General features: G+C 38.8%; 2 protein-coding genes across 2 annotated transcripts in view; one reads left to right on the plus strand and one right to left on the minus strand.

The window, feature by feature from the left end:
• dnajc30b (DnaJ (Hsp40) homolog, subfamily C, member 30b) overlaps positions 1-21,464 on the minus strand; it is a 354,582-nt gene that overhangs the window by 25,700 nt on the left and 307,418 nt on the right. The gene's annotated exons all lie outside the window — the stretch shown is intronic.
• On the plus strand, positions 6,377-11,117 carry neu4 (sialidase 4). The gene is made up of 4 exons (XM_079886462.1): positions 6,377-6,537; positions 7,428-7,640; positions 8,459-8,714; positions 10,028-11,117. Exons 2-4 carry the CDS (start codon positions 7,440-7,442, stop codon positions 10,888-10,890), a joined length of 1,320 nt encoding a protein of 439 aa, XP_079742588.1. The 5' UTR covers positions 6,377-6,537; positions 7,428-7,439; the 3' UTR covers positions 10,891-11,117.

Genomic DNA, 21,464 nt, shown 5'->3' on the forward strand with positions numbered 1-21,464 from the left:
ATTGTACTCCACACAGACAGCTTACCTGTGGCTTATTTATAGTGCTTAGGCTGATTGCAAAGTGAACTAATTATCTAAAACAGTTTTCACATGTGAAAGTGTGCCAGACAGTTGGCAAAATAGTGTTAATGATAGCCATACATGTGTATAATTTTGCTAGGAGTGTGTTGGAAATTTGGTAATTGAGTGTAAGCAGTGAGTTGTGTTTAAAGTTCTGCAAAAAGAGTGTTGTGCAGTGAATTGTGCCTACAGTTTTGCAAAGTGTGTGTTACAAAATTGCAAACTGAGTGCAAAGCAGTGTTTGTGCTTTTAGTTTTGCAAACTCAGTGAGTGGTTTTGCTATACGTATTAATAGTTTTAGAAATTGTGATATATGTGATATTTAGAAATCACGATTAGCGCTTAAGCATTCAGAAAAAACTGTAATGGCCTGAGAAAAAGTAGATGTTATGACAGGCCTCTGCCCAGTCGAACACCAACAGGTCCCGTGTAAGCTCAAGGTCACCTGAAATTGTTAAAATTGACCGGAGTTCTCCTTTAACTTTTCCCACCCCAGACTATTCTGTTGCAGTTTGCTTTATTACACTCCCTCCACCATAAGCACTACTCTCAACACAGCGTCACTATCCAAACAATTTATGAATAATTAATTAGCTGTGTGTGTGTGTGACACTTGTCTCTGCACAAGTAAACTCAGACAGAGAAAGATACATATTTTATTTTATACCCAGGCAATGGACAAATATCTGCTCAGGTCATTGGCTCAGGATTAATTAATTTGTAATTTGCCAGTAAAACTCCACTGGTGAACACAGGGACTGGATTTTAGATTTGCACTCAAATATAATAAACACACATGCACACACACACACTTTTTTTATTATTTTTATTATACACATACCAACCACACTCAGACATCCATACCAACACACCCACACAATTATCGCTGCATAATTTATCCAACTGGCTCTATAATATGCAGAAGCAGAAAACAGGAATAAAGCGAGTATTTGCTTTATAGGCCAAACCCGAAAAAAATGCACCATCTGGTAAAAAATAGTAAAAATTAAAATTTTGAAGCCTTGACAACAGAATGAAAGCCTCTTAACAAAGATTGCATCATTTTATAGTTAAATGGCCCTGGGATTAAAAATTGCAGTTTGGTTTCAATGGGGACATTTTTGTCCAAAAAGCGCTGAGAGGAACTATTTTGTGTTAATAGTGCAAAATAGATGACGGTGACACGTAGTAAAATTCCAATAAAAATACACACCTGTGCCAAATTTTATGCAGTTAGCATTAACACAGGCAAAGTGATAAAAAAAAAAAAAAAAACTGAAAAAGACAAAAATGTCCATAAGGACGCACAAGGGTTCTCATCTGGACTACAGCATTTAACTTTATTTCGGCCTTAATCGCTCTGTCCAAGAACCAGACTGAAAAATAGAGTGTTTCAGGCAGCCGGTCCCAATCTTTCAAACACATTCCCACATAGCAACAGTTTGACGTCTCTTGGGCTCTGAAAATCAACTCAGTTTTTTAATCCTCCTCTGCTGAGATCTTCAGAGATTAAAGTCTTCTTCTAGTATCCCAGTTCTTCCGCTGAGAAACTGTCACAGGCTCTGTAGGAATATCCTAACAACACCACAACTTGCCATGAAAACAAAGCAACCGAGATCCCCAACATGTGAGGCCTCCATCTCCAAGGTTTTTACAGCAGGCCCCTCATCGGACCCCTTCCTGACGTTGGCTCCAGGCCTGTTAATAGCCTGAGAAAAAGTACAGGGTGGGCCATTTATATGGATACACCGTAGAAACATGGGAATGGTTGGTGATATTAAAGTCCTGTTTGTGGCACATTAGTATATGTGAGGGGGCAAACTCCTCAAGATGGGTGGTGACCATCACATATACTAATGTGCCACAAACAGGACTTTAATATCACCAACCATTCCCATGTTATTACGGTGTATCCATATAAATTGCCCACCCTGTAGATGTCATGACAGGCCTCTGCCCAGTCAAACACCAACAGGTCCCGTGTAAGCTCAAGGTCACCCTATTGGTGGGCCAGTGGCGCAATGGATAACGCGTCTGACTACGGATCAGAAGATTCTAGGTTCGACTCCTGGCTGGCTCGCTCTGCCTCTTTTACTTCGCTGTCAACCCATAGCCGTTTTTATTATTTCGTTTTATTAGCCCATAGTTTTTGTTATTATTATTATTAGATTGGTTGATTAATATAAAAAATTGTACAGTCAAACAATAGGCTGCTTTGTCAGTGGGATAAACATTACCATACATTACCATGCGTTCTTTCAAATGCATTGCATGAGTACTGTCACAAGGACCTTGCTTTACAACCAGTTTATAGAGTCTGTTATGCCATCGCAGGAATGGCCGGAAACTGAACCCCCTGGGCGAGGCAAAGGAGAGCTCCCTCTGGTGAGCCTGATGAAATTGAATTCAGTAAACAATCCCTTTGGATCATTCCCATGTTCTTAAAGGGGGCGGTCACACACTAAAAGCCAATGGGCCTGCTTCAGGTGGGAAGAAGATCCCATATGGTCTAGCGGTCAGGATTCTTGGTTTTCACCCAGGCGGCCCGGGTTCGACTCCTGTTAGGGTTGTCTTTGCTTCACTTATTGAGACAGCCGGCACGTCTGTCTGTGCCAGTAGCTCTTTTAGCCAGCAGCGGAGCTTCAGCAACCTGATGGGTTGAGGTTCTGCCCCTAACCCTGATCGGCTGATCCAATAAGCCGATGCTGCAAAAAAGTCAATGATAATGTGTTCAAAGAAACTCCACAGAACAACAAGTATACCTGTGCTTAGCGTTTCTGCATAAGAGTGAAGAATGAATGGGAGTCTATGGAGCTAGACGGCTAAATTTGTCTCTTTCACCCGATTGCTGTTGAGAAATCTCAGATTTGATTGTAGGTTTTGCAAGTTCAACATGGGTTATAGGTCGAAAGTTGAATGAACGAGTACTTATGTCCTTTTGATTTCTTACAGGTTGAGTTGTTGTTGTCCATAACACACTAGCATTCTGCTAATGAACGCTGATTGGTCAGTGAAGGACTGATTACGACCAGAGATACCGCTTGATGGCATCGTGGCATCCGAAGCGGGACCAGAAAAAAACAAAACAAAAACTCTTCTAGCACGTGTATTTACCTGTGTCAGCTGTGTTGTGTGTTTCCCTGTGTCAGCTGTGTTGTCGATGCCTCGAGAGGAAAGAAAGTGCAGAGCGCGAAAACACCAAAGTGACTGAAGGATTGCCGTAAAGCAGTATCTCTGGTCGTACGATGTGTATGACGTCATTGACATTTTAAAAGACTTTTTAAAGCAAATAAGTGACTCTAAAAAATCTAACACATGTGTAGCAATGTGTAATTTCTTTGCATCTCCTTTCGAATACAACATTCAAATTACTAGACAAAAAATTATATCCTGAGAAAAGTGGATTTTGAGGGGTATAGCGCCATAGACCTCCATTCATTCTGCACTCATCCTGTGAGCGCCCTCATGTGGAGCCAGAGTGGAACTGCAACCAGTTCAGAAGCCGGAAGTTTTCTGAGAGTGAAACTTCTCCCCTTATTAGACATTCTCTGATGGAGTATAGCAATATAGCAATATAGCAGAATATAATATTCAATATGTATTTTCATCAATCCACAGACAACAGTAAGTAGTATGTTTCTTTGTTGTGTGAATTTTCACATTGGTGATTAGTACTGTGAAACCCTTTTTTTTTTCTTTGTTCCTCTATTATTATGAGACCTTTGGAATCTGCTGGATAGCATGGTTGATCACAGTAGGAGCTCAAGTGCAACAGCAGATTTATCAGAAGTGAATCTCACAAGATCTGAGGATCCTCTAGTATATTGGGCTCAACAGAAGCATCTGTATCCTCACTTATACCAGCTGGCACTAGCATTTTTATGTTCCCCTGCATCCTCTGTTCCATGCGAAAGGACATATTGCAAGGCTGGAGAGGTTTTGTCCAAGAAGAGGAATTGTCTAAACCCCAACACACTTAAAAAAAAAAAATCTGTTTCTCAATAAAAATCAATTGTAATCCTTCCTTCACCCACCCTGTGTTGCTGTTTGCTCCTCTATATCCCCAGTCCCATAAGCAACACTGCACTAACACTAGTAACAGTTCACTGCACAGGAAGAAAACAATTCTCAACTTTTCCCACCCCAGACTATTCTGTTGCAGTTTGCTTTATTACACTCCCTCCACCATAAGCACTACACTCAACACAGCGTCACTATCCAAACAATTTATGAATAATTAATTAGCTGTGTGTGTGTGACACTTGTCTCTGCACAAGTAAACTCAGACAGAGAAAGATACATATTTTATTTTATACCCAGGCAATGGACAAATGTCTGCTCAGGTCATTGGCTCAGGATTAATTAATTTGTCTGCTACTTCTTTGCACAGTAGCTAGGTGTCGCTAGTGAGCAATGCTGAATGAAGCTTTGAGTAATGAACCTTTGGGTAGTGATGTTACTTTTGACACTGAAGCTTCAAAGCGCGTATCGAGCTCACAGCACAGTTTCTCATGAAGCTCAGTGCCGTAGCGTGTATTGTTTTTAGAGAAACACGTGATCAACAAAAAACGAAGCCGCACTTTCTTTCCAGTCACGTGAATGCTTCACTTTTCATGTCGGAATGTTTGAAACTAAGACCACTACTCAACAGGTTTTTGGATGTTTAAGTCCATTTACAATTTATATATATATATATATATATATATATATATATATATATATATATATATATATATATATTGAATATATACATTTATTTATCTATAAATTTTACTTCATTTCACTATGCTGGCACAACAGGTGAGCATTGCAGGTAGATTTCCACAGAACAAACAGGGGAAGACACAAGGAATAACTTCAAAACAATGATCGCTGGGAACCATGGAGAATCGGTAAGACAGTCTTTCCTTGTTCAAGGCTAGACAAACACTGAGGCTGAGGTGTGTGCTTTTATGTGGAGCTGATGAGCTGATGAGATTTTCCCCATTAGATGCCAGTAAAACTCCACTGGTGAACACAGGGACTGGATTTTAGATTTGCACTCAAATATTATAAACACACATGCACACACACACACACACTTTTTATTTTATTTTATTTATTACACACATACCAACCACACTCAGACATCCATACCAACACACCCACACAATTATCACTGCATAATTTATCCAACTGGCTCTATAATATGCAGAAGCAGAAAACAGGAATAAAGCGAGTATTTGCTTTATAGGCCAAAACCAAAAAAAATGCACCATCTGGTAAAAAATAGTAAAAATTAAAATTTTGAAGCCTTGACAACAGAATGAAAGCCTCTTAACAAAGATTGCATCATTTTATAGTTAAATGGCCCTGGGATTAAAAATTGCAGTTTGGTTTCAATGGGGACATTTTTGTCCAAAAAGCGCTGAGAGGAACTATTTTGTGTTAATAGTGCAAAATAGATGACGGTGACGTAGTAAAATTCCAATATAAATACACACCTGTGCCAAATTTTATGCAGTTAGCATTAACACAGGCAAAGTGATCAAAAAAACAAAACTGAAAAAGACAAAAATGTCCATAAGGACGCACAAGGGTTCTCATCTGGACTACAGCATTTAACTTTATTTCAGCCTTAATCGCTCTGTCCAAGAACCAGACTGAAAAATAGAGTGTTTCAGGCAGCCGGTCCCAATCTTTCAAACACATTCCCACATAGCAACAGTTTGACGTCTCTTGGGCTCTGAAAATCAACTCAGTTGTTTAATCCTGCTCTGCTGAGATCTTCAGAGATTAAAGTCTTCTTCTATCTTCAGTTGATTTGATCTAAGCTGTGTCTGAAGTCAGTTGTAGTTCTTGTGTTTCTGTTCTCTTCTTTCCTTCAGTGATTCTGCTTGTTAACAAGCTTATAAAGGCTGAGATGACTCCATATTTAATATACACAGATTTTCCATGATTTCTTATCTGATTTATCTGGGACGTCAAAATGTTGCTATATGGGTTAGCACCCAAAACTTAAAAACTTGTTCTTTATGCCCTTTAAATAAATTTATTTTATGGTTTAAATATGCAGTGTTGTGTGATGCTATGTGAAGTGTTGATTTTTAAAAAATATTATTATTATTATGTTTGTAATTCGTTTCATTTCATTATTGTAAAGCACCTTTGAACAGTCTTATGGTTATATGGTGCTAAAGTGACAATGTCAATGTGGCCCTAGCCAACCAACCCGTTTCCCCACATAAAACAAAACACCCCAGGCTGAATAGATGTACAGATGTAATTTTGGATTGGCTTTTATTTTTTGACAAGTCAAGCCCACTTCTAGGTCAATGCACAAACAGCGAACATGGCAGTGAATGGATCAGCATCTGATAGTCTGTGCTATATAGGGCACTTGTCACAGACTAACACGAGCACTTTCTCACACTTTCAACCTCTCGATCTCACACATCCGCGCATCTGACACTCATCTCACGACGCTGCCTGTTTGCTGTAAGTACTCTTTTTGTGCTCCTCTGTTTATTGATTTCTTTTAGCTAAATGGTTTGTTACATTCTTTTTAATATTTTTGAGAAAATGAAAACATGTTCAACACAATTACCCAAAAGCAAAGACCAGAAAGTGGATATTGTAGACATGGGTATTTTTTTTTGTTGTTGTCTTAATAAGAGACAGACATTTTCTGTTTTATTTACAGTGATTATTGAAATTATCACAGCAATATTAAGAATTATCACAGCAAGTGAACAACTCGTTTTTGTGTATTTCATACTAACTATGGTTGTGATGAACAAACTATTGTGAAGAAAGAGCCGCTGCCTTTTCAGCTGCGAGTCGAGTTAAAAGCCAGAATAAGCCTTTTGTAAAAATGCTGACGTGAACTGTGCTCTCTGTCCAACTGTCTTTCTTTTAACACAATAGTCCTCACTGAATGTCACACTTTCTGCATGTTTTGTGAGTGTCAGCACTTTTTTTTTTATCACCAAGAACTTCAGTAGCTTTACTTCCTTGAAAGTTGGAAGACTTTAGGAAGGATTTTCTTTGTTTAAATGACTTCATGAGTTCATTAGTGAAACACGGCAGGAGATATTCAGCAGAATGTCCATGCTGCTCTTTTCCAGGTTATGAAAATCAGACGGCAAGCTAGAGCTGTCAAGCTCAAAAAAAAAAAAAAAAAAGCAAGTTTAATCCACCATGCAGTGAACATCTTCTCTTCCACCATTGTCACTTCTGCATATTCATGATGTGATTATTCATAACTCATGAAACCAGCCGCTATACAGTGGAGGGAAAACATTTATAGAGTTCACTATTGCAAATGTTGCATTCGAGTTTGAACTGGTACATAATAAAGGGTACTGACTTGAACAATTTATTTCTAGTTATATGAGGCTATGGGGTCTCAGTACTTCCCAGCACGATCCACGCTCTTCCAGCAGGAGCCGAGTGGAGTCACGTATCGCGTGCCTGCTTTGATCTACGTTCCTCGCTCCAGCTGTTTCTTGGCCTTCTGTGAGGAGAGACTGACTCCGGCAGACGCTCAAGCACATCTGCTGGTCATGCGCAAAGGCACCTTTTACAAAAACTATGTGGAAGTAAGATGCGTTCATATGTCAACACTGTTATAGCTATTAACCCTCTGGTGCTCTTCGCGTGTCGGTAAAAAATGGCCGAATGTTTTTGTTTTTTTGTTTTTTTTTTGTGAATGAATGTGCTATATTTTAGTTTGATTATGTTTTTTATTTAATATTTTTAGGGGATTTTTTTTATACTAAATTATATTTACGCTGTATTTATAATCCATTTATTCACTTTTTGAGCATAGACCTGAAAATTTTATTTTCGACATAAATTTTTGTCGTAAATCTTGAATGCTTTAGAGCAACAGAGTTTAGTTTGATCTCTTTTCAAAGACAACACTTGGCAGATTATTGCTGAAGTGAACAAAGTTTTAAAAAGTGAACTTAAAAAGTAACAGAATTTTACATGTATTGTTATGAAAAATGCGCAAAAATACTATTAATACTAAAATACTAATACTAAATCACATTTACTCTAAAACTGCAAGAAAATCAAATAAATCTAAACAAGTTGTGCTCCAAATTTGAGCTTGATGTCTCAAAAAAGAGCTTTCAAGTAAGATTGTGTTTTGCTGCAGTATCAAACACTTCCACTAGAGGAAATTCGTCTCCCATTAATTTCCAATGTGCTCATTATTGACTGCGAGGAGCACAAGTGTGACTATTTTTCACAGGACCATTTAACATGTTCAAATCATGTCCATGCTTTTTTTGTGTTCACATAGCAAGTGCCAAAACCTTTAGCAAGTTTCGTACCAAACAGCACCAGAGGTTTAACCGTATAGATAATATGTTTTTTCATAATCAAAGAAGCATCTTCTCTCTCTCCTCAGTGGAAAGACATGGAGGTGTTGAGTAGCGCTCGACTGGAGGGCCACCGCTCAATGAACCCTTGCCCCGTTTATGATGAGTTTACGGGCACCATCTTCTTGTTCTTCATCGCTATTCTGGGTCACACCTCTGAGTCTTACCAGTTAATCACAGGGAAGAACGTGACACGGCTTTGCTACGTGTCTAGCAGTGACCAAGGGGACACCTGGAGCTCCGTCACAGACCTCACAAGGACGCTCTTAGGGGACACCATTAAAGGTAAAGTCTGATACGTAAAGCCAATGTTAAAATAGTCTTTCTTTAACCAGATTAAAAGGTATAGTTCACCCAAAAATGAAATTTCAGTCACTCTTCTGTGGAGCACAACTGGAGGTTTTTCAATGAATGTCCTTGTTGGGTGAATTCAACCCAATGGCTATACATTTTGGTTCACATAATGTTTCACATCTTCATTTTTGGGTGAAATGTTCCTTGGTCAGATTGTAAACAGTGAAATGTTGTTTGTTTGAGCAGCCCATCATGTCAACTTGTGACACATGGTGGGACTTTGTGTTTGTCTGACCAATTACATTTGATGCCAGTGGATGCAGAAATTATTGACTTCAGTCTTCACCCAATTCTCACTGCTCCGACAGACACAGTCTAGGGTTGAGTATCGAATTTTAACGATACTTATCGATTCCGATTCTTATCGGTTTCCTAATTTCAATTCCAATAAGGTAAAAATAAACCTTAGATATCATTCACATTTATTTGAAGTCTTATTGTAAAACATTTCATTGTGGCTGAATACCATGAACAAATATCAACAGGCTAAAGAACACTTACACAAGGAACTTTTGCCTATGGTTAAAAAATACCATAGAAAAACAACTAATCTAACTAATTAAAATTTCAAGCTTTATTAAAGACTCAGTAATTAAAATAGAACAAACAAAAAATGATCAATCGCAGTAAATAAATACAACTTAACAAATACTGTATATGTTTGAAATAAACAGTTTTAAGATATTCAGGTACACAAACTAATCAAAGGTAAAATAACACTGCACTTTATAAATAAAATATAAATTACAAATATAGTTACAAAAGTTATTCAGTGAAGAACAGCAAGTGAATTTTCTCTGTCTTTTGTTTGATTAGTGTTATTATAGAGACGGCAGCAGGAATATTAGGCTGCTGTCACTTTAAGAGCTGCACGATATACTGTTACTCGTGGGCAGCGTCTCACGTCTCATATTAAACTGCACACAAAGGAATCGATACGAGGGATCGAAATATTAATTTTATAACAAGTATCCGATTCCTGACCTCAAGTATTTTCGATTCCCAACCCTAACACAGACCAACGGATTACACCACGCCACTTCTCAGACATCCTAACGCAGATTCAGCATGTTCAATGGGTGAAAACAAGCTCTGAAAAAACCCAACAAAGTGTCTGTCAGTACGGTGTGAATTGGCCTTTAATTTCCACATGTACACAGCTTAGTTTGATATTTTGCATGAACATGATGTCACAGGTTTTTAAAATAATAAAGAAACCCTTGTGTGTGTTTTATTGCTGGCAGAGTGGGCCACTTTTGCTGTGGGTCCAGGTCACGGGACACAGTTAAAATCTGGAAGGCTGATAATCCCAGCCTATGCCTACCATATTGACTGCAGAAATTGCTATGGCAGGAAGTGCAAGACTTCATCACACTCGTTTTGTTTTTATAGTGACACTCATGGAAATGTGTGGCATTTTGGAGAGGCGCTGTCCACGCCAGAGAGCGTGGAGTGTCAGATGGTGTCGGTAGATGAGGAAGACGGACTCAACATTTTGTACTGCAATGCCCGGAGTGTATCAGGTTGCCGGGTGCAGGCCGTTAGTTTTGATAAGGGAGCCGTTTTTCAAGACGGCCAGCTGGTTCAGAAACTAGTGGAGCAGAAAAATGGGTGTCATGGCAGTGTGATTGGATTTCCAGCCCCAGTCTACCAGCTTGGGCAATCCCAACACTATCTGAGACAGTTGAGGTCCATCTACAGCCCACCAGCTGTCAGCATAACCCCGGCTCTGAGCTCTTCACAGAACTTCCTCCCTCCAACATGGGTGGTTTATTCTCATCCCACGCGCTCGAACGCCCGCCGAGACCTGGGAGTTTACCTCAGTCTTCTGCCACGAGACCCAGACAGTTGGTCAGGACCGTGGATCATATACGATGGCCCTAGTGCATACTCAGACTTGGCTTATGTTGAGCTGATGTCTGCTGATGCCCCGGCGGTTGCCGTCTTTGCCTGCCTGTTTGAGAGCGGCACAAGGACGGCTTATGATGAGATTTCCTTCTGCATCTTCACACTGTATGAGCTAATCGACCACCTTCCACACAACAACCAACAAAGAAGAGGGTTCCAGAAGAGGCACAGAATCTGGGAGCGCTGCTTTGTCTGCTGATTCCATGCGTAACAGAGTAGATCTAATCTATCTATCTATCTATCTATCTATGGTAGGGGGCGCTGTTACGCATCTTCTAGTACAGAATCTCCTGATGAAAACACAGGTGAAGAAGAAGCAGTAATAAAAGCATTGCTTATGCACATTGTGGTCTTTGAAAAAAAAAAGTGTTGATAAAGTGTTGATAAAAAAATGCATTAAGCTAGAATAAAATGTTTTCTTTGTTTAAAAGCAGAGGCTCTGTTTGTTTGTTTTTTGACATGTGTGTTCAGATTTCCATCCAACAGAATATTCTGTTAGAAAGAGTTAAAGGGTTAGTTCATTCAAAAATTCTGTCATTTATTACTCCCCCTCATGTCGTTCCAAACCCGTAAGACCTTCGTTCATCTTTGGAACAGAAATTAAGATATTTTTGATGATATCCGAGAGCTTTCTGACCCTCCCAGAGACAGCAATGTCATTACCACTTTCAAGCCCCGGAAAGGTAGTAAAGACATTGTTAAAAATAGTTCATGTGATTACAGTGGTTCAACCTTAATGTTATGAAGCGACAAGAATACTTTTTGTGAGCAAACCCCCGCCCCTGACTTTAAAACGACTTTATTCAACAATCTCTTCTCTGCCACGTCAATCTCCTACACCAGTGGTTCCCAAACCTGTCCGGTGCTGTGTTCCAGTCCACTTTTAGACACGCACTTGCGAACTTCCCTAAGCACTTCCCCTCAGAGGAATCCCCGCCGCCATTTTGAAGTGCGTTCCACTTCGTGAAGTGGACGAGGGAAGTTTATATGGACAGACCCTCGTTCCCTCGATTTTGACCGAGGGAGCGAGTCTACTTCATATGTACACTTCAGGTACCTATATGTCCCACAGTGCAGTACAATTGTGACGTCACCACAGATCTCGTCTAATCACCACCACAACAAACAACTCTATGATATGTTAATTATATATTTTTTTAATTTAAAACAACCCACACACACCTATATACATTTGGATGTTGCATTAAACAAATTCTTAAAGGGAAAAAAATGTAAATAATAAATCAACTCTTTAGCTGATTCCAAGTGATCAAGGGCTTAGGACGTTCCAATTCAGCCCATTGCAGTTTCTGCCAGTAGTGAGCACTCGTGCATCGTAAGCAATGACATACATCCGAGTGAACGAGACTGAGGGAAGTTAGCGAATGAAGGGCATGACAATTTTGGACTGGAATGCAGCCCTGGAGTACCCCCAACACTGCACGTTTTCTTTGTCTCCCTAATCAAACACACCTGATTCAACTCATCAGCTCATTAACCCATGTGATAATGAGCTGATGAGTTGAATCAGGTGTGTTTGATTAGGGAGACAAAGAAAACGTGCAGTGTTGGGGGTACTCCAGGACAGGTTTGGGAACCACTGTCCTACACTATTGATGTATGTTAACAGTGCAGCGCTTTCTGGTTCTACGCCAGAACGCCACCTCACTATTGGCCAGCTCCTGGGTCAGAATCACACGCATGTGTCGTGGTGATCACGTGACCAGCGTCGGCCAATAGTCAGGCGCCGTTCTGACATTTCATTCACCAACTTTCTTCAAAATATATTTTTTTGAGTTCCACTGAAGAAAGAAGAGCATACAGATTAGGAATGATATGAAGGTGAGTAAGTGATGACAGACCTGTCATATTTGGGTGGGCTATCTCTGTAATGTTTACCTGATATTATAGCATGTTATCACTGCAAGATGTACTTGCCTCTGAATGAACTCCAAGTAGTGGCTGCTTCCACTTGGTACTCAATTGTTAAGCACATAATAGCAAACGAAGAGAACAGCAAATGCAGAGGACATATCTGGTAGGTCAGCCTCAGGAAAGAGGACTCTGCCTTCAATTGCCAGCATCCATTTTTACTGTGTAGAACTGAATCCCCTAAAAAAATGTTTTAAATAATTAGATTTATAGTGTTTTAACTTTGCAAAACATTTCACATTTGAATTTGGTGTCAGTGACAAAATGTAGATGGAGCTTTTCTCATTAGTTTAAAGTCAAGTCAAGTCAAGTCAAGTCATCTTCATTTATATAGCGCTTTTAACAATGTAGATTGTTTCAAAGCAGCTTTACAGAGATAAGCGTATAATTTAAGGTAACAGAGATTGTTCTGGCTTTACAGCAGAGTTAAGTTATTTTCCATCTAAAGCTAGTTTTGATTGATTTGCTTCCGTCGCAACGATCATTTGTTATTAAATTAGGGGCCGCTAAGACGACACCATTCCCTCTACACAGACTTTAAACGCGAACCTGTGAGAAACGCTGATGGCGTTCACATGCGCATTTAGAATGGGTTCTATAGTTATGTGCGTTCGAAAATACGCAGGTTTGGAATTCCCTACAAGCCAAGCCTAAACAAAGTACTTGTCTTTCCTTATAAATTTTGATAAAGAATTTTATTTTATTTTGTTGCTTTGGGGTAGGAACGCGAAACGAGTTTTCCCGACAACGCCTTATCTGTATAGTGGTAGAGGGATCCTCCATAGGGAGAGACTAGTTGGCACTTCAGCACTGCGTTGTCATCGGTCCAGGCGAAGGTCCTTCGTCAGATCTGGATACGGCCTGGATCCGGCAGGCTGCAGGAAAACCTTGGGATAAACACAGACACTAAAATTAGCGTAGATGCCATTCTTCTCATGATGTAATGAGTACATCAGGATTTATGGGAAGTGTTCCCGGTTCCGGCTGACCTAATCTATGCAGCCTAACATTAAATTATAGAAGTCTATAATGTATTATGTGAATGCTAGGTCAAAGAGATGTGTCTTTAATCTAGCTTTGAACTGACAGAGTGTGTCTGCTTCCCGGACAATGGTAGGAAGACTGTTCCAGAGTTTTGGTGCTAAATAGGAAAAGGATCTACCGCCAGCAGTCGATTTTGATATTCTAGGTATTAGTAACTGGCCGGAATTTTGAGATCGCAATAGATGTGACGGACTATAATGCGTTAAGAGCTCGCTCAAGTACTGCGGAGCTAAACCATTTTGTGCTTTGTAAGTAATCAGCATGGTCATACTTCGTAATATGGTCATACTTCCTGGTTCCGGTAAGAACTCGAGCTGCTGCGTTTTGAACCAGCTGTAGTTTGTTTATTAAGCGTGCAGGGCAACCACCCAGTAGAGCATTACAATATTCTAGCCTTGAGGTCATGAACGCATGAACTAATTGTTCCGCATTTGTCAATGAGAGCATATGGCGTAATTTAGATATATTTTTAAGATGGAAAAATGCAGTTTTACAGATACTAGACACGTGACTTTCAAATGAAAGATTGGTATCAAAGAGCACACCCAGGTTCCTAACCGACGACGAAGACTTAACAGAGCAGCCATCGAGTGTTAGACAGTATTCTAGGTTATTACGTGAGGAAGTTTTTTTGTCCAATAATTAGAAACTCTGTTTTTTCAGAATTTAGAAGTAGGAAATTACGAGTCATCCAATTTCTTGTATCCGCTATGCATTCCGTTAATTTTGTGAATTGATAAGTTTCGTTAGGTTTTGAAGAAATATAGACCTGAGTATCGTCGGCATAACAGTGAAAGCTAATTCCATGTTTCCTAATGATATCTCTTAATGGTAGCATGTACAGAGTGAAAAGCAGCGGTCCTAGTACTGAGCCTTGTGGTACGCCATACTGAACTTGTGATCGATGAGACATCTCATCATTTACTGCTACAAACTGATAACGGTCAGATAAGTATGATTTAAACCATGCTAGTGCATTTCCCGTAATGCCAACATAATGTTCTAATCTATTTAAAAGAACGTTGTGGTCAATGGTGTCAAATGCAGCACTGAGATCGAGTAACACTAATAGAGAGATACAACCACGATCGGATGATAAGAGCAAATCATTTGTGACTCTAACGAGAGCTGTCTCGGTACTATGGTACGGTCTAAATCCGGACTGGAAATCCTCGCAGATATCATTTCTTTCAAGAAAGGAACACAGTTGTGAAGATTCTGCCTTTTCTAATATCTTTGACAGAAAAGGTAGATTCGAGATCGGCCTGTAATTGACTAATTCTGTAGGATCAAGTTGCGTTTTTTTAACAAGCGGTTTAATCATAGCCAGCTTAAAGTTTTTTGGTACGTATCCAAGAGACAAAGATGAATTAATGATATTAAGAAGAGTATCTAGGACCTCTGGAAGCATCTCTTTCAGTAGCTTAGTTGGTATAGGGTCTAACATACATGTTGTCGATTTAGATGATTTAATGAGTTTAGTAAATTCTTCCTCTCCTATATCAACGAATGAATCAAATTTTTCCTCAGGGAGACTACAATGCACTGCCTGATGCGATACTGTAGTAGACGGTTGCATAGTTATAATTTTGTCCCTGTTATTATCAATCTTATAAGTGAAGAAGTTCATAAAATCATTACTGCTGTGTTGCTTGGAAACTTCTGGGCTTGAAGCTTTATTTTTCGTTAGTTTAGCCACCGTTTCAAATAAATACCTAGGATTATGTTTATTTTCTTCTAATAGGGTTGAAAAATAAGCAGATCTAGCAGCTTTTAAAGCCTCTCTGTAAGTAATTGAGCTCTCCTTCCATGAAATGCGAAATACCTCTAGTTTTGTTTTCTTCCAGTTGCGCTCCATTTTTCTGGCTGCTCTCTTAAGGGCCCGAGTGTGCTCGTTGTACCACGGCGTTGGACTATTTTCTTTAATCTTCTTTAAGCGCAACGGAGCAACTGTGTCTAAAGTGCTGGAAAAGAGAGAGTTAAACGTTTCTGTTGTAATATCTAGTTCTTCTAAGCTATCTGGGATGCTGAGATGATGAAACTGATCAGGAAGATTATTAATAAAGCAATCTTTATTAGCAGAAGTGATAGGTCTCACATATTTGTAACACGGAGTCGGCTTTGCAGCCTTGGCTAAATGCAAATTACACGAGACTAGATAATGATCTGAGATGTCATCGCTCTGCTGCAGAATTTCAACGGCATCAACATCTATTCCGTGTGATAATATTAGATCTAGAGTATGATTACGACGATGAGTAGGTCCTGACACGTGTTGTCTAACTCCAATTGAATTTACAATGTCTTTAAATGCCAATCCCAATGCATCTTTTTCATTATCGATGTGTATATTAAAATCACCAACAATTAGTACTTTATCTGCAGTCAATATTAATTCTGATAGAAAGTCCGCAAATTCTTTGATAAAGTCTGTATGGTGCCCTGGTGGCCTGTATACAGTAGCCAGCATAAATCTCAAACGTGATTTATTGTTTACACTATATATTTTTACATTAAGCACCAATGCTTCAAAATAATTATATTTAAAACTTGATTTCTTAGTGGTTTTGAAACTATTACTATAAATTACAGCAACACCACCCCCTTTGCGTTTCAGACGAGGCTCATGTTTATAACAGTAATCTTGCGGGGTTGATTCATTTAAAGTAATGTAATCGTTTGGTTTTAGCCAGGTTTCTGTCAAACACAGCACATCTAGGTTATTATCTGAAATCATATCATTAACAATGAGTGCTTTTGAAGTAAGCGATCGAATATTCAGCATCCCAAGCTTTAGCATTTGCTCATCTGTATTATAGCTGTTTTTTGAACATCAATTAAATTTTTAACCTTAGATGGGTTAAAACGTTTTTTGGATTTCCAAATTCGGGGAACAGACACAGTCTCTATGTGATGATAGCTAGGTGAAAGAGGCTCTATGTGATGGGATTTATCTGACCTTGGTGATGCGAGGCCGCTAGCAGACAGTCGGTTAAGCCAGTCTGTCTGCTTCCTGACCTGGGGCCTCATTTATAAACGTTGCGTACGCACAAAAGAAGGCGTACGCCGCTCTCTACGCAATAATTGGTATTTATAAAAAGTAAACTTGACGGGAAAATGTGCGGTCCTTCACGCAAGGTCTGACCCAGGCGTACGCACAAAAACGGGTGAAATGAGAAATGGCGACACCGTCGGCAGAATGAAGAAACACGTGAAGTGTGTGAAACTGTAGAAACTGTAAAAGAAATGGCAATACTGCCTCTCATAAATAACATGAAGAGTTAGCAAGTCTTACAATTAACAGCCGACACGAACACCCGTTTGATCGATCTGCAGTGTAAACAAACAAAAGCAAACGAAGATTACAACAGAAATGCAAATTAACACATATTTGCAAAATGAAAAGTGAAATATGTTCTGCAATAATATTGGCATGTTATGCAATTCATCCTCATAACACATCTGTAGCTTGTCAGATGCAATCAAATGGATGGTAATAAAATGCCATGATGCCGTCACAAGGCGTAATGACGTGAGTGAAGTTACGTTTCTTGGTTTTCCTCTGTGTTTGCCATGATTTCGCAATCGATGAATATTAACTTGTGGGCGTTTCACAGACTATTTATGGGCAACTATGGGCGTGACATGAAGCCGCAAAAGCTGCGCTACATTTAGAATTGATTGTGATTTATTAAGGGAAAACTGCGTAGGATGTGCGTGCGCACGGTTTTATAAATCCGAATATTTCTGTGCGTACGCACGTCCTATGTTTCATCCGTACGCCACTTCTGATGCAAATCCTACGCAAAGTTTTATAAATGAGGCCCCTGAGCCCCAGATTGTCATGTTTGAGCTCTAAGACTATGAGCCATATTACTAGAGAGAAGAGCAGCACCATCCCAAGAGGGATGAATACCATCTCTTTTCAACAGGTCAGGTTTGCCCCAAAAACTTTTCCAATTGTCTATGAATTCTATATTATTAAGCGGACACCACTTAGACAGCCAACCGTTAAGCGAACACAATCTACTAACTATCTCATCACTCCTGCGAACAGGATTAAAACGATTGTTTACCCAAAAATGACAATCATCCTTTATTTACCTTTGTTATTCAAATTACAATCACTTAGTTACCCTTGTTATCCAAAATTTATTTGAGGAGATGTCAAGCAGAATGTGTTAAAATATTTTATCTATTCTATAGAAAAAAATTGCAGAACTAGTTTAAATTCTATAAAAGCCAGATGTGTTTTAAGGCCTTATGGCCTGTGTGACTGTGACGACAAAGGTCAAGATGAGAAGTTTGTGCAGCCACTGAGCAGGGATTTAGCTTAGTCAGGGATTTTCAAGTAAACGACAAGTGATGGTGAAAGAATAACACCATTGTGAAGAGGTGTCACGTGGAAGTTTCTTGCCTCTGGGAAGAGTTGATTGGAGATTCCTTGGAGAATGTTACATTTTGCCTATTAGAAAGAGTTGACCATCAATTGACAGAATGCCACAATTAGAGAGAAAGGCAGAAGATGTAGAACTTAATGGCGGGAAAACAGGAGTGGTGAATTTTACCAGACGTTATGTCCCTTGGTTATTGCGAAATTACAGATTTCTGGTTATTCTGATTTTGGAACTCCGGAACTCTTGAGCTTCATTTGCAAAAAAAAGATGACTTTTCTCTTCAACATAAAATTGGCGAGCGACAGCCAGGAGCGGTCTGAGGCCGATGCCGACGAGAGCCGTGGCCTGTGGGACTTGGCAGATCACGCAAACAAAGGCGCCTATGAGGTAAGAGCAATATTTTCTTATTTGCGTGGTCTGCTGACCCTTACGAAAAAAAAAGTATACTTCAAGTTCATTTTTTGAAGTATACTTGAGTAATGTTCAAGTATATTTTTAAGTATACTTTATGTAGTAAGTATACTAATGTCAATATGTACTAGTAGTAAACTTGTAAGTGTACTATTTTAATACCGCTTGGGACTAAATTGGCCCACTTGAAGTATATAAAAGTATATGTTTAAGTGTACTATAAGTGTAACAGTAGTAAACTTTAAGTGCACAACTAGTTCATAATTATGTTTCTCATTTGTACTGTAAGTGAACTTATGGGTATACTAGTAGTTCACTATTGTAATACTTGTAGCAACTTTGAAGTATACTCTCAGTAAACTACTAGTTTAGTAGTTTTATACTACAAGTTTACTGAGAGTACACTAAAAGAAAACTTTCTAGTATACTTGCTTTATAAAACTACTAAAACTAGTAGTTTACTGAGAGTACACTAAAAGAGCAAAAATAATATATAAATGGTAAACTATTAGTATGATGTTAAGTTCACTTAAAGAAAACTTGTAGTATAAAACTACTAAACTAGTAGTTTTCTTTTAATGTACTCTCAGTAAACTACTAGTTTAGTAGTTTTATACTACAAGTTTTCTTTAAATGAACTTAACATTATACTTATAGTTTACCATTTGTATATTATTTTTGCTTTTAGTGTACCCTCAGTAAACTACTAGTTTAGTAGTTTTATACTACAAGTTTTCTTTAAATGAACTTAACATTATACTTATAGTTTACTAGTTATATACAATTTTTGCAGTTGCAGTAGGCCATACTACTATGTTCAAATGTTATTTTTTATACTTGAAAAATACCTTTAACTCTACTTTAATTTTAAAAACATTTTATTAGCTTGCATCCTTTTTATCAACACTTGAATGTCGGTAAGTTTCATAAAGAAAGGCAACATTTTAAACAAAATAGTTGAGAAAATCACATTTTTGTCAAAGACTACGCCTTGATCAGATTCAGAACGATGATCAAAACACAGATGGAGTAGATCGAGTCCGACACCCCCACAGCTTCAGTCGTTTTTCCTTCATGGTTTACGCTTCATTTCATTTGGAAACATTAAGTAGTTTTGATTTACAAGCTGTTTACTGTTTGATTATCACATTATTTTACATTTGTGTGAGCAATCTTCTATCACTTGTTTCAGCTTCTTCTTCTCCTGTATTTTGATCCGGAGATTCTGTACTAGAAGATGTGTCATAGCGCCCTCTACCGTTTGAAAACATGGGTAGCTGGAAAATTCAGGCAATGGTGGGGAAAAGTTGAATTAAAGTAAATTCCTATGTACACCAGTAGACTAAAATCCAGATACTCAGAATTAGAAACATATCTGTTTTATATAAATATTTGAATCAATATTTTCAAACAAAGTTTCATAATACTGTATATGAAAAACAATGTAAAAAAAGTATATTTAATTAGCCTGGGTTTCCCCATACTGCCTTGAGCAGCGCGATTTTATTCACGCTGCAAGGTAGTCTGGACACCATGGACTAATTTTTCCCCTGAAATAGGGAACCAATCACAGAACGGGGAGGGAGCAGGAAGACGATGACGAAGTATATGCGACACACCGAAGCAGTTTGTTTATCTATGGATCCAACATGACAGACGTAAAAATATATGCATATTTTTAGGAACACATCTACAAAAATATGCCTGTATTTCAAGTTGATAAAATAATTTAAAATCCACATCAGTTTATTTGTGCCGACGCGCCACGCCCTCCCAGGATCTATAACGTTACCAAGGCTACTTCAAGTTCCACTTTTAAAAATGCATCACAACCGCGCGCGCGCGTTCTGCTTGCAGTCGTCGAGATAGATGCTGAGGAGTTGAAGAAAAGAATAGCTAGTGGAGATTGTAAAGTTGTCGACAATACGTCATCAAAAATCAAGTCTAGTGTGTGGGAGAAATTTGGAGTTATCTGAAGAAAATATTGTGAAAGGCTTTGCTGCAAACATTTTCGTGTTGGATAGCCGCAAATGTGGAACTTCATCCCTGAGGAAGCACGCAGATAACTGGTAACAAAGCAGCTCTATCGAACGGTATTTTTCATATTTAACACTGTTAAGTATGTGTGGTGTGCAGGGTGTGTTTGAACCCAAAATTGTCAGATGTAGGCTAGACGAAATTGTGTGGCATATAGTGTTGTAGCCGCGTCTGTTCGATTTGTGTGGTAACGTTAGCCATGTTCTTCATGTATCGGCCTTTTGACAGCTTCGGCTGAAGTTGTCCTTAATGGTCGTGTAATAACTTCTGTATGACCTGGCAATAAAAATGTTTGTAAGTGTGTCTATAATGTGATAGTCTAAACTGATTTTATTTCGGGTGCGGGTCGGGTGTCGGTTCTATTTTAAGCGGGTCGGTGCAGATTTTTATTAGTGCTGCTGTTGGAAAACGGGTCGGGTGCGGATTTACAAAATCGGACCCGTGCAGGACTCTCTGGTGTACACATAAATCTCTGACCCATCGTCGTCTTCTTCGTTGAATATCTGTCGCTCTACATACGTCATCTGGTATAATTTGAAATGATTGGCTATGAGCTGCGTACAGGCGCATTTGATAGACATTCGTAGCGCCCAATAAACGGCTCTGGGCATTCGTAAACCACGCCTCAAATACGAGAAAATGTACATGTGGTTCCCAGACCACGTCTCAAAGAGAAAGTGGTCTGACGTTAGCCAGGCTAATATTTAATAGGCTACTCGATCAAAAGAGTTAACACAACTACAAGCCAAGTATACTTTGAATAATTAAACTTTTAAGTATATCTCGATCAAAAGATTGAGTACAAGTATAGGCCAAATATACTTGGACTTTTCTCTCAGTAAGTCAAGTACACTTAAAGTAAGTGTAATCAAGTATATTTTTGAGAAGTATATAAAATGTAGACTGAAAGTATGCTTTCTTCTTTTTAGTTGAAAATTATACTAATAGAACA

Source organism: Squalius cephalus (genome assembly GCF_949319135.1).
Source record: "Squalius cephalus genome assembly, chromosome: 11".
Classification (NCBI taxonomy): domain Eukaryota; kingdom Metazoa; phylum Chordata; class Actinopteri; order Cypriniformes; family Leuciscidae; genus Squalius; species Squalius cephalus.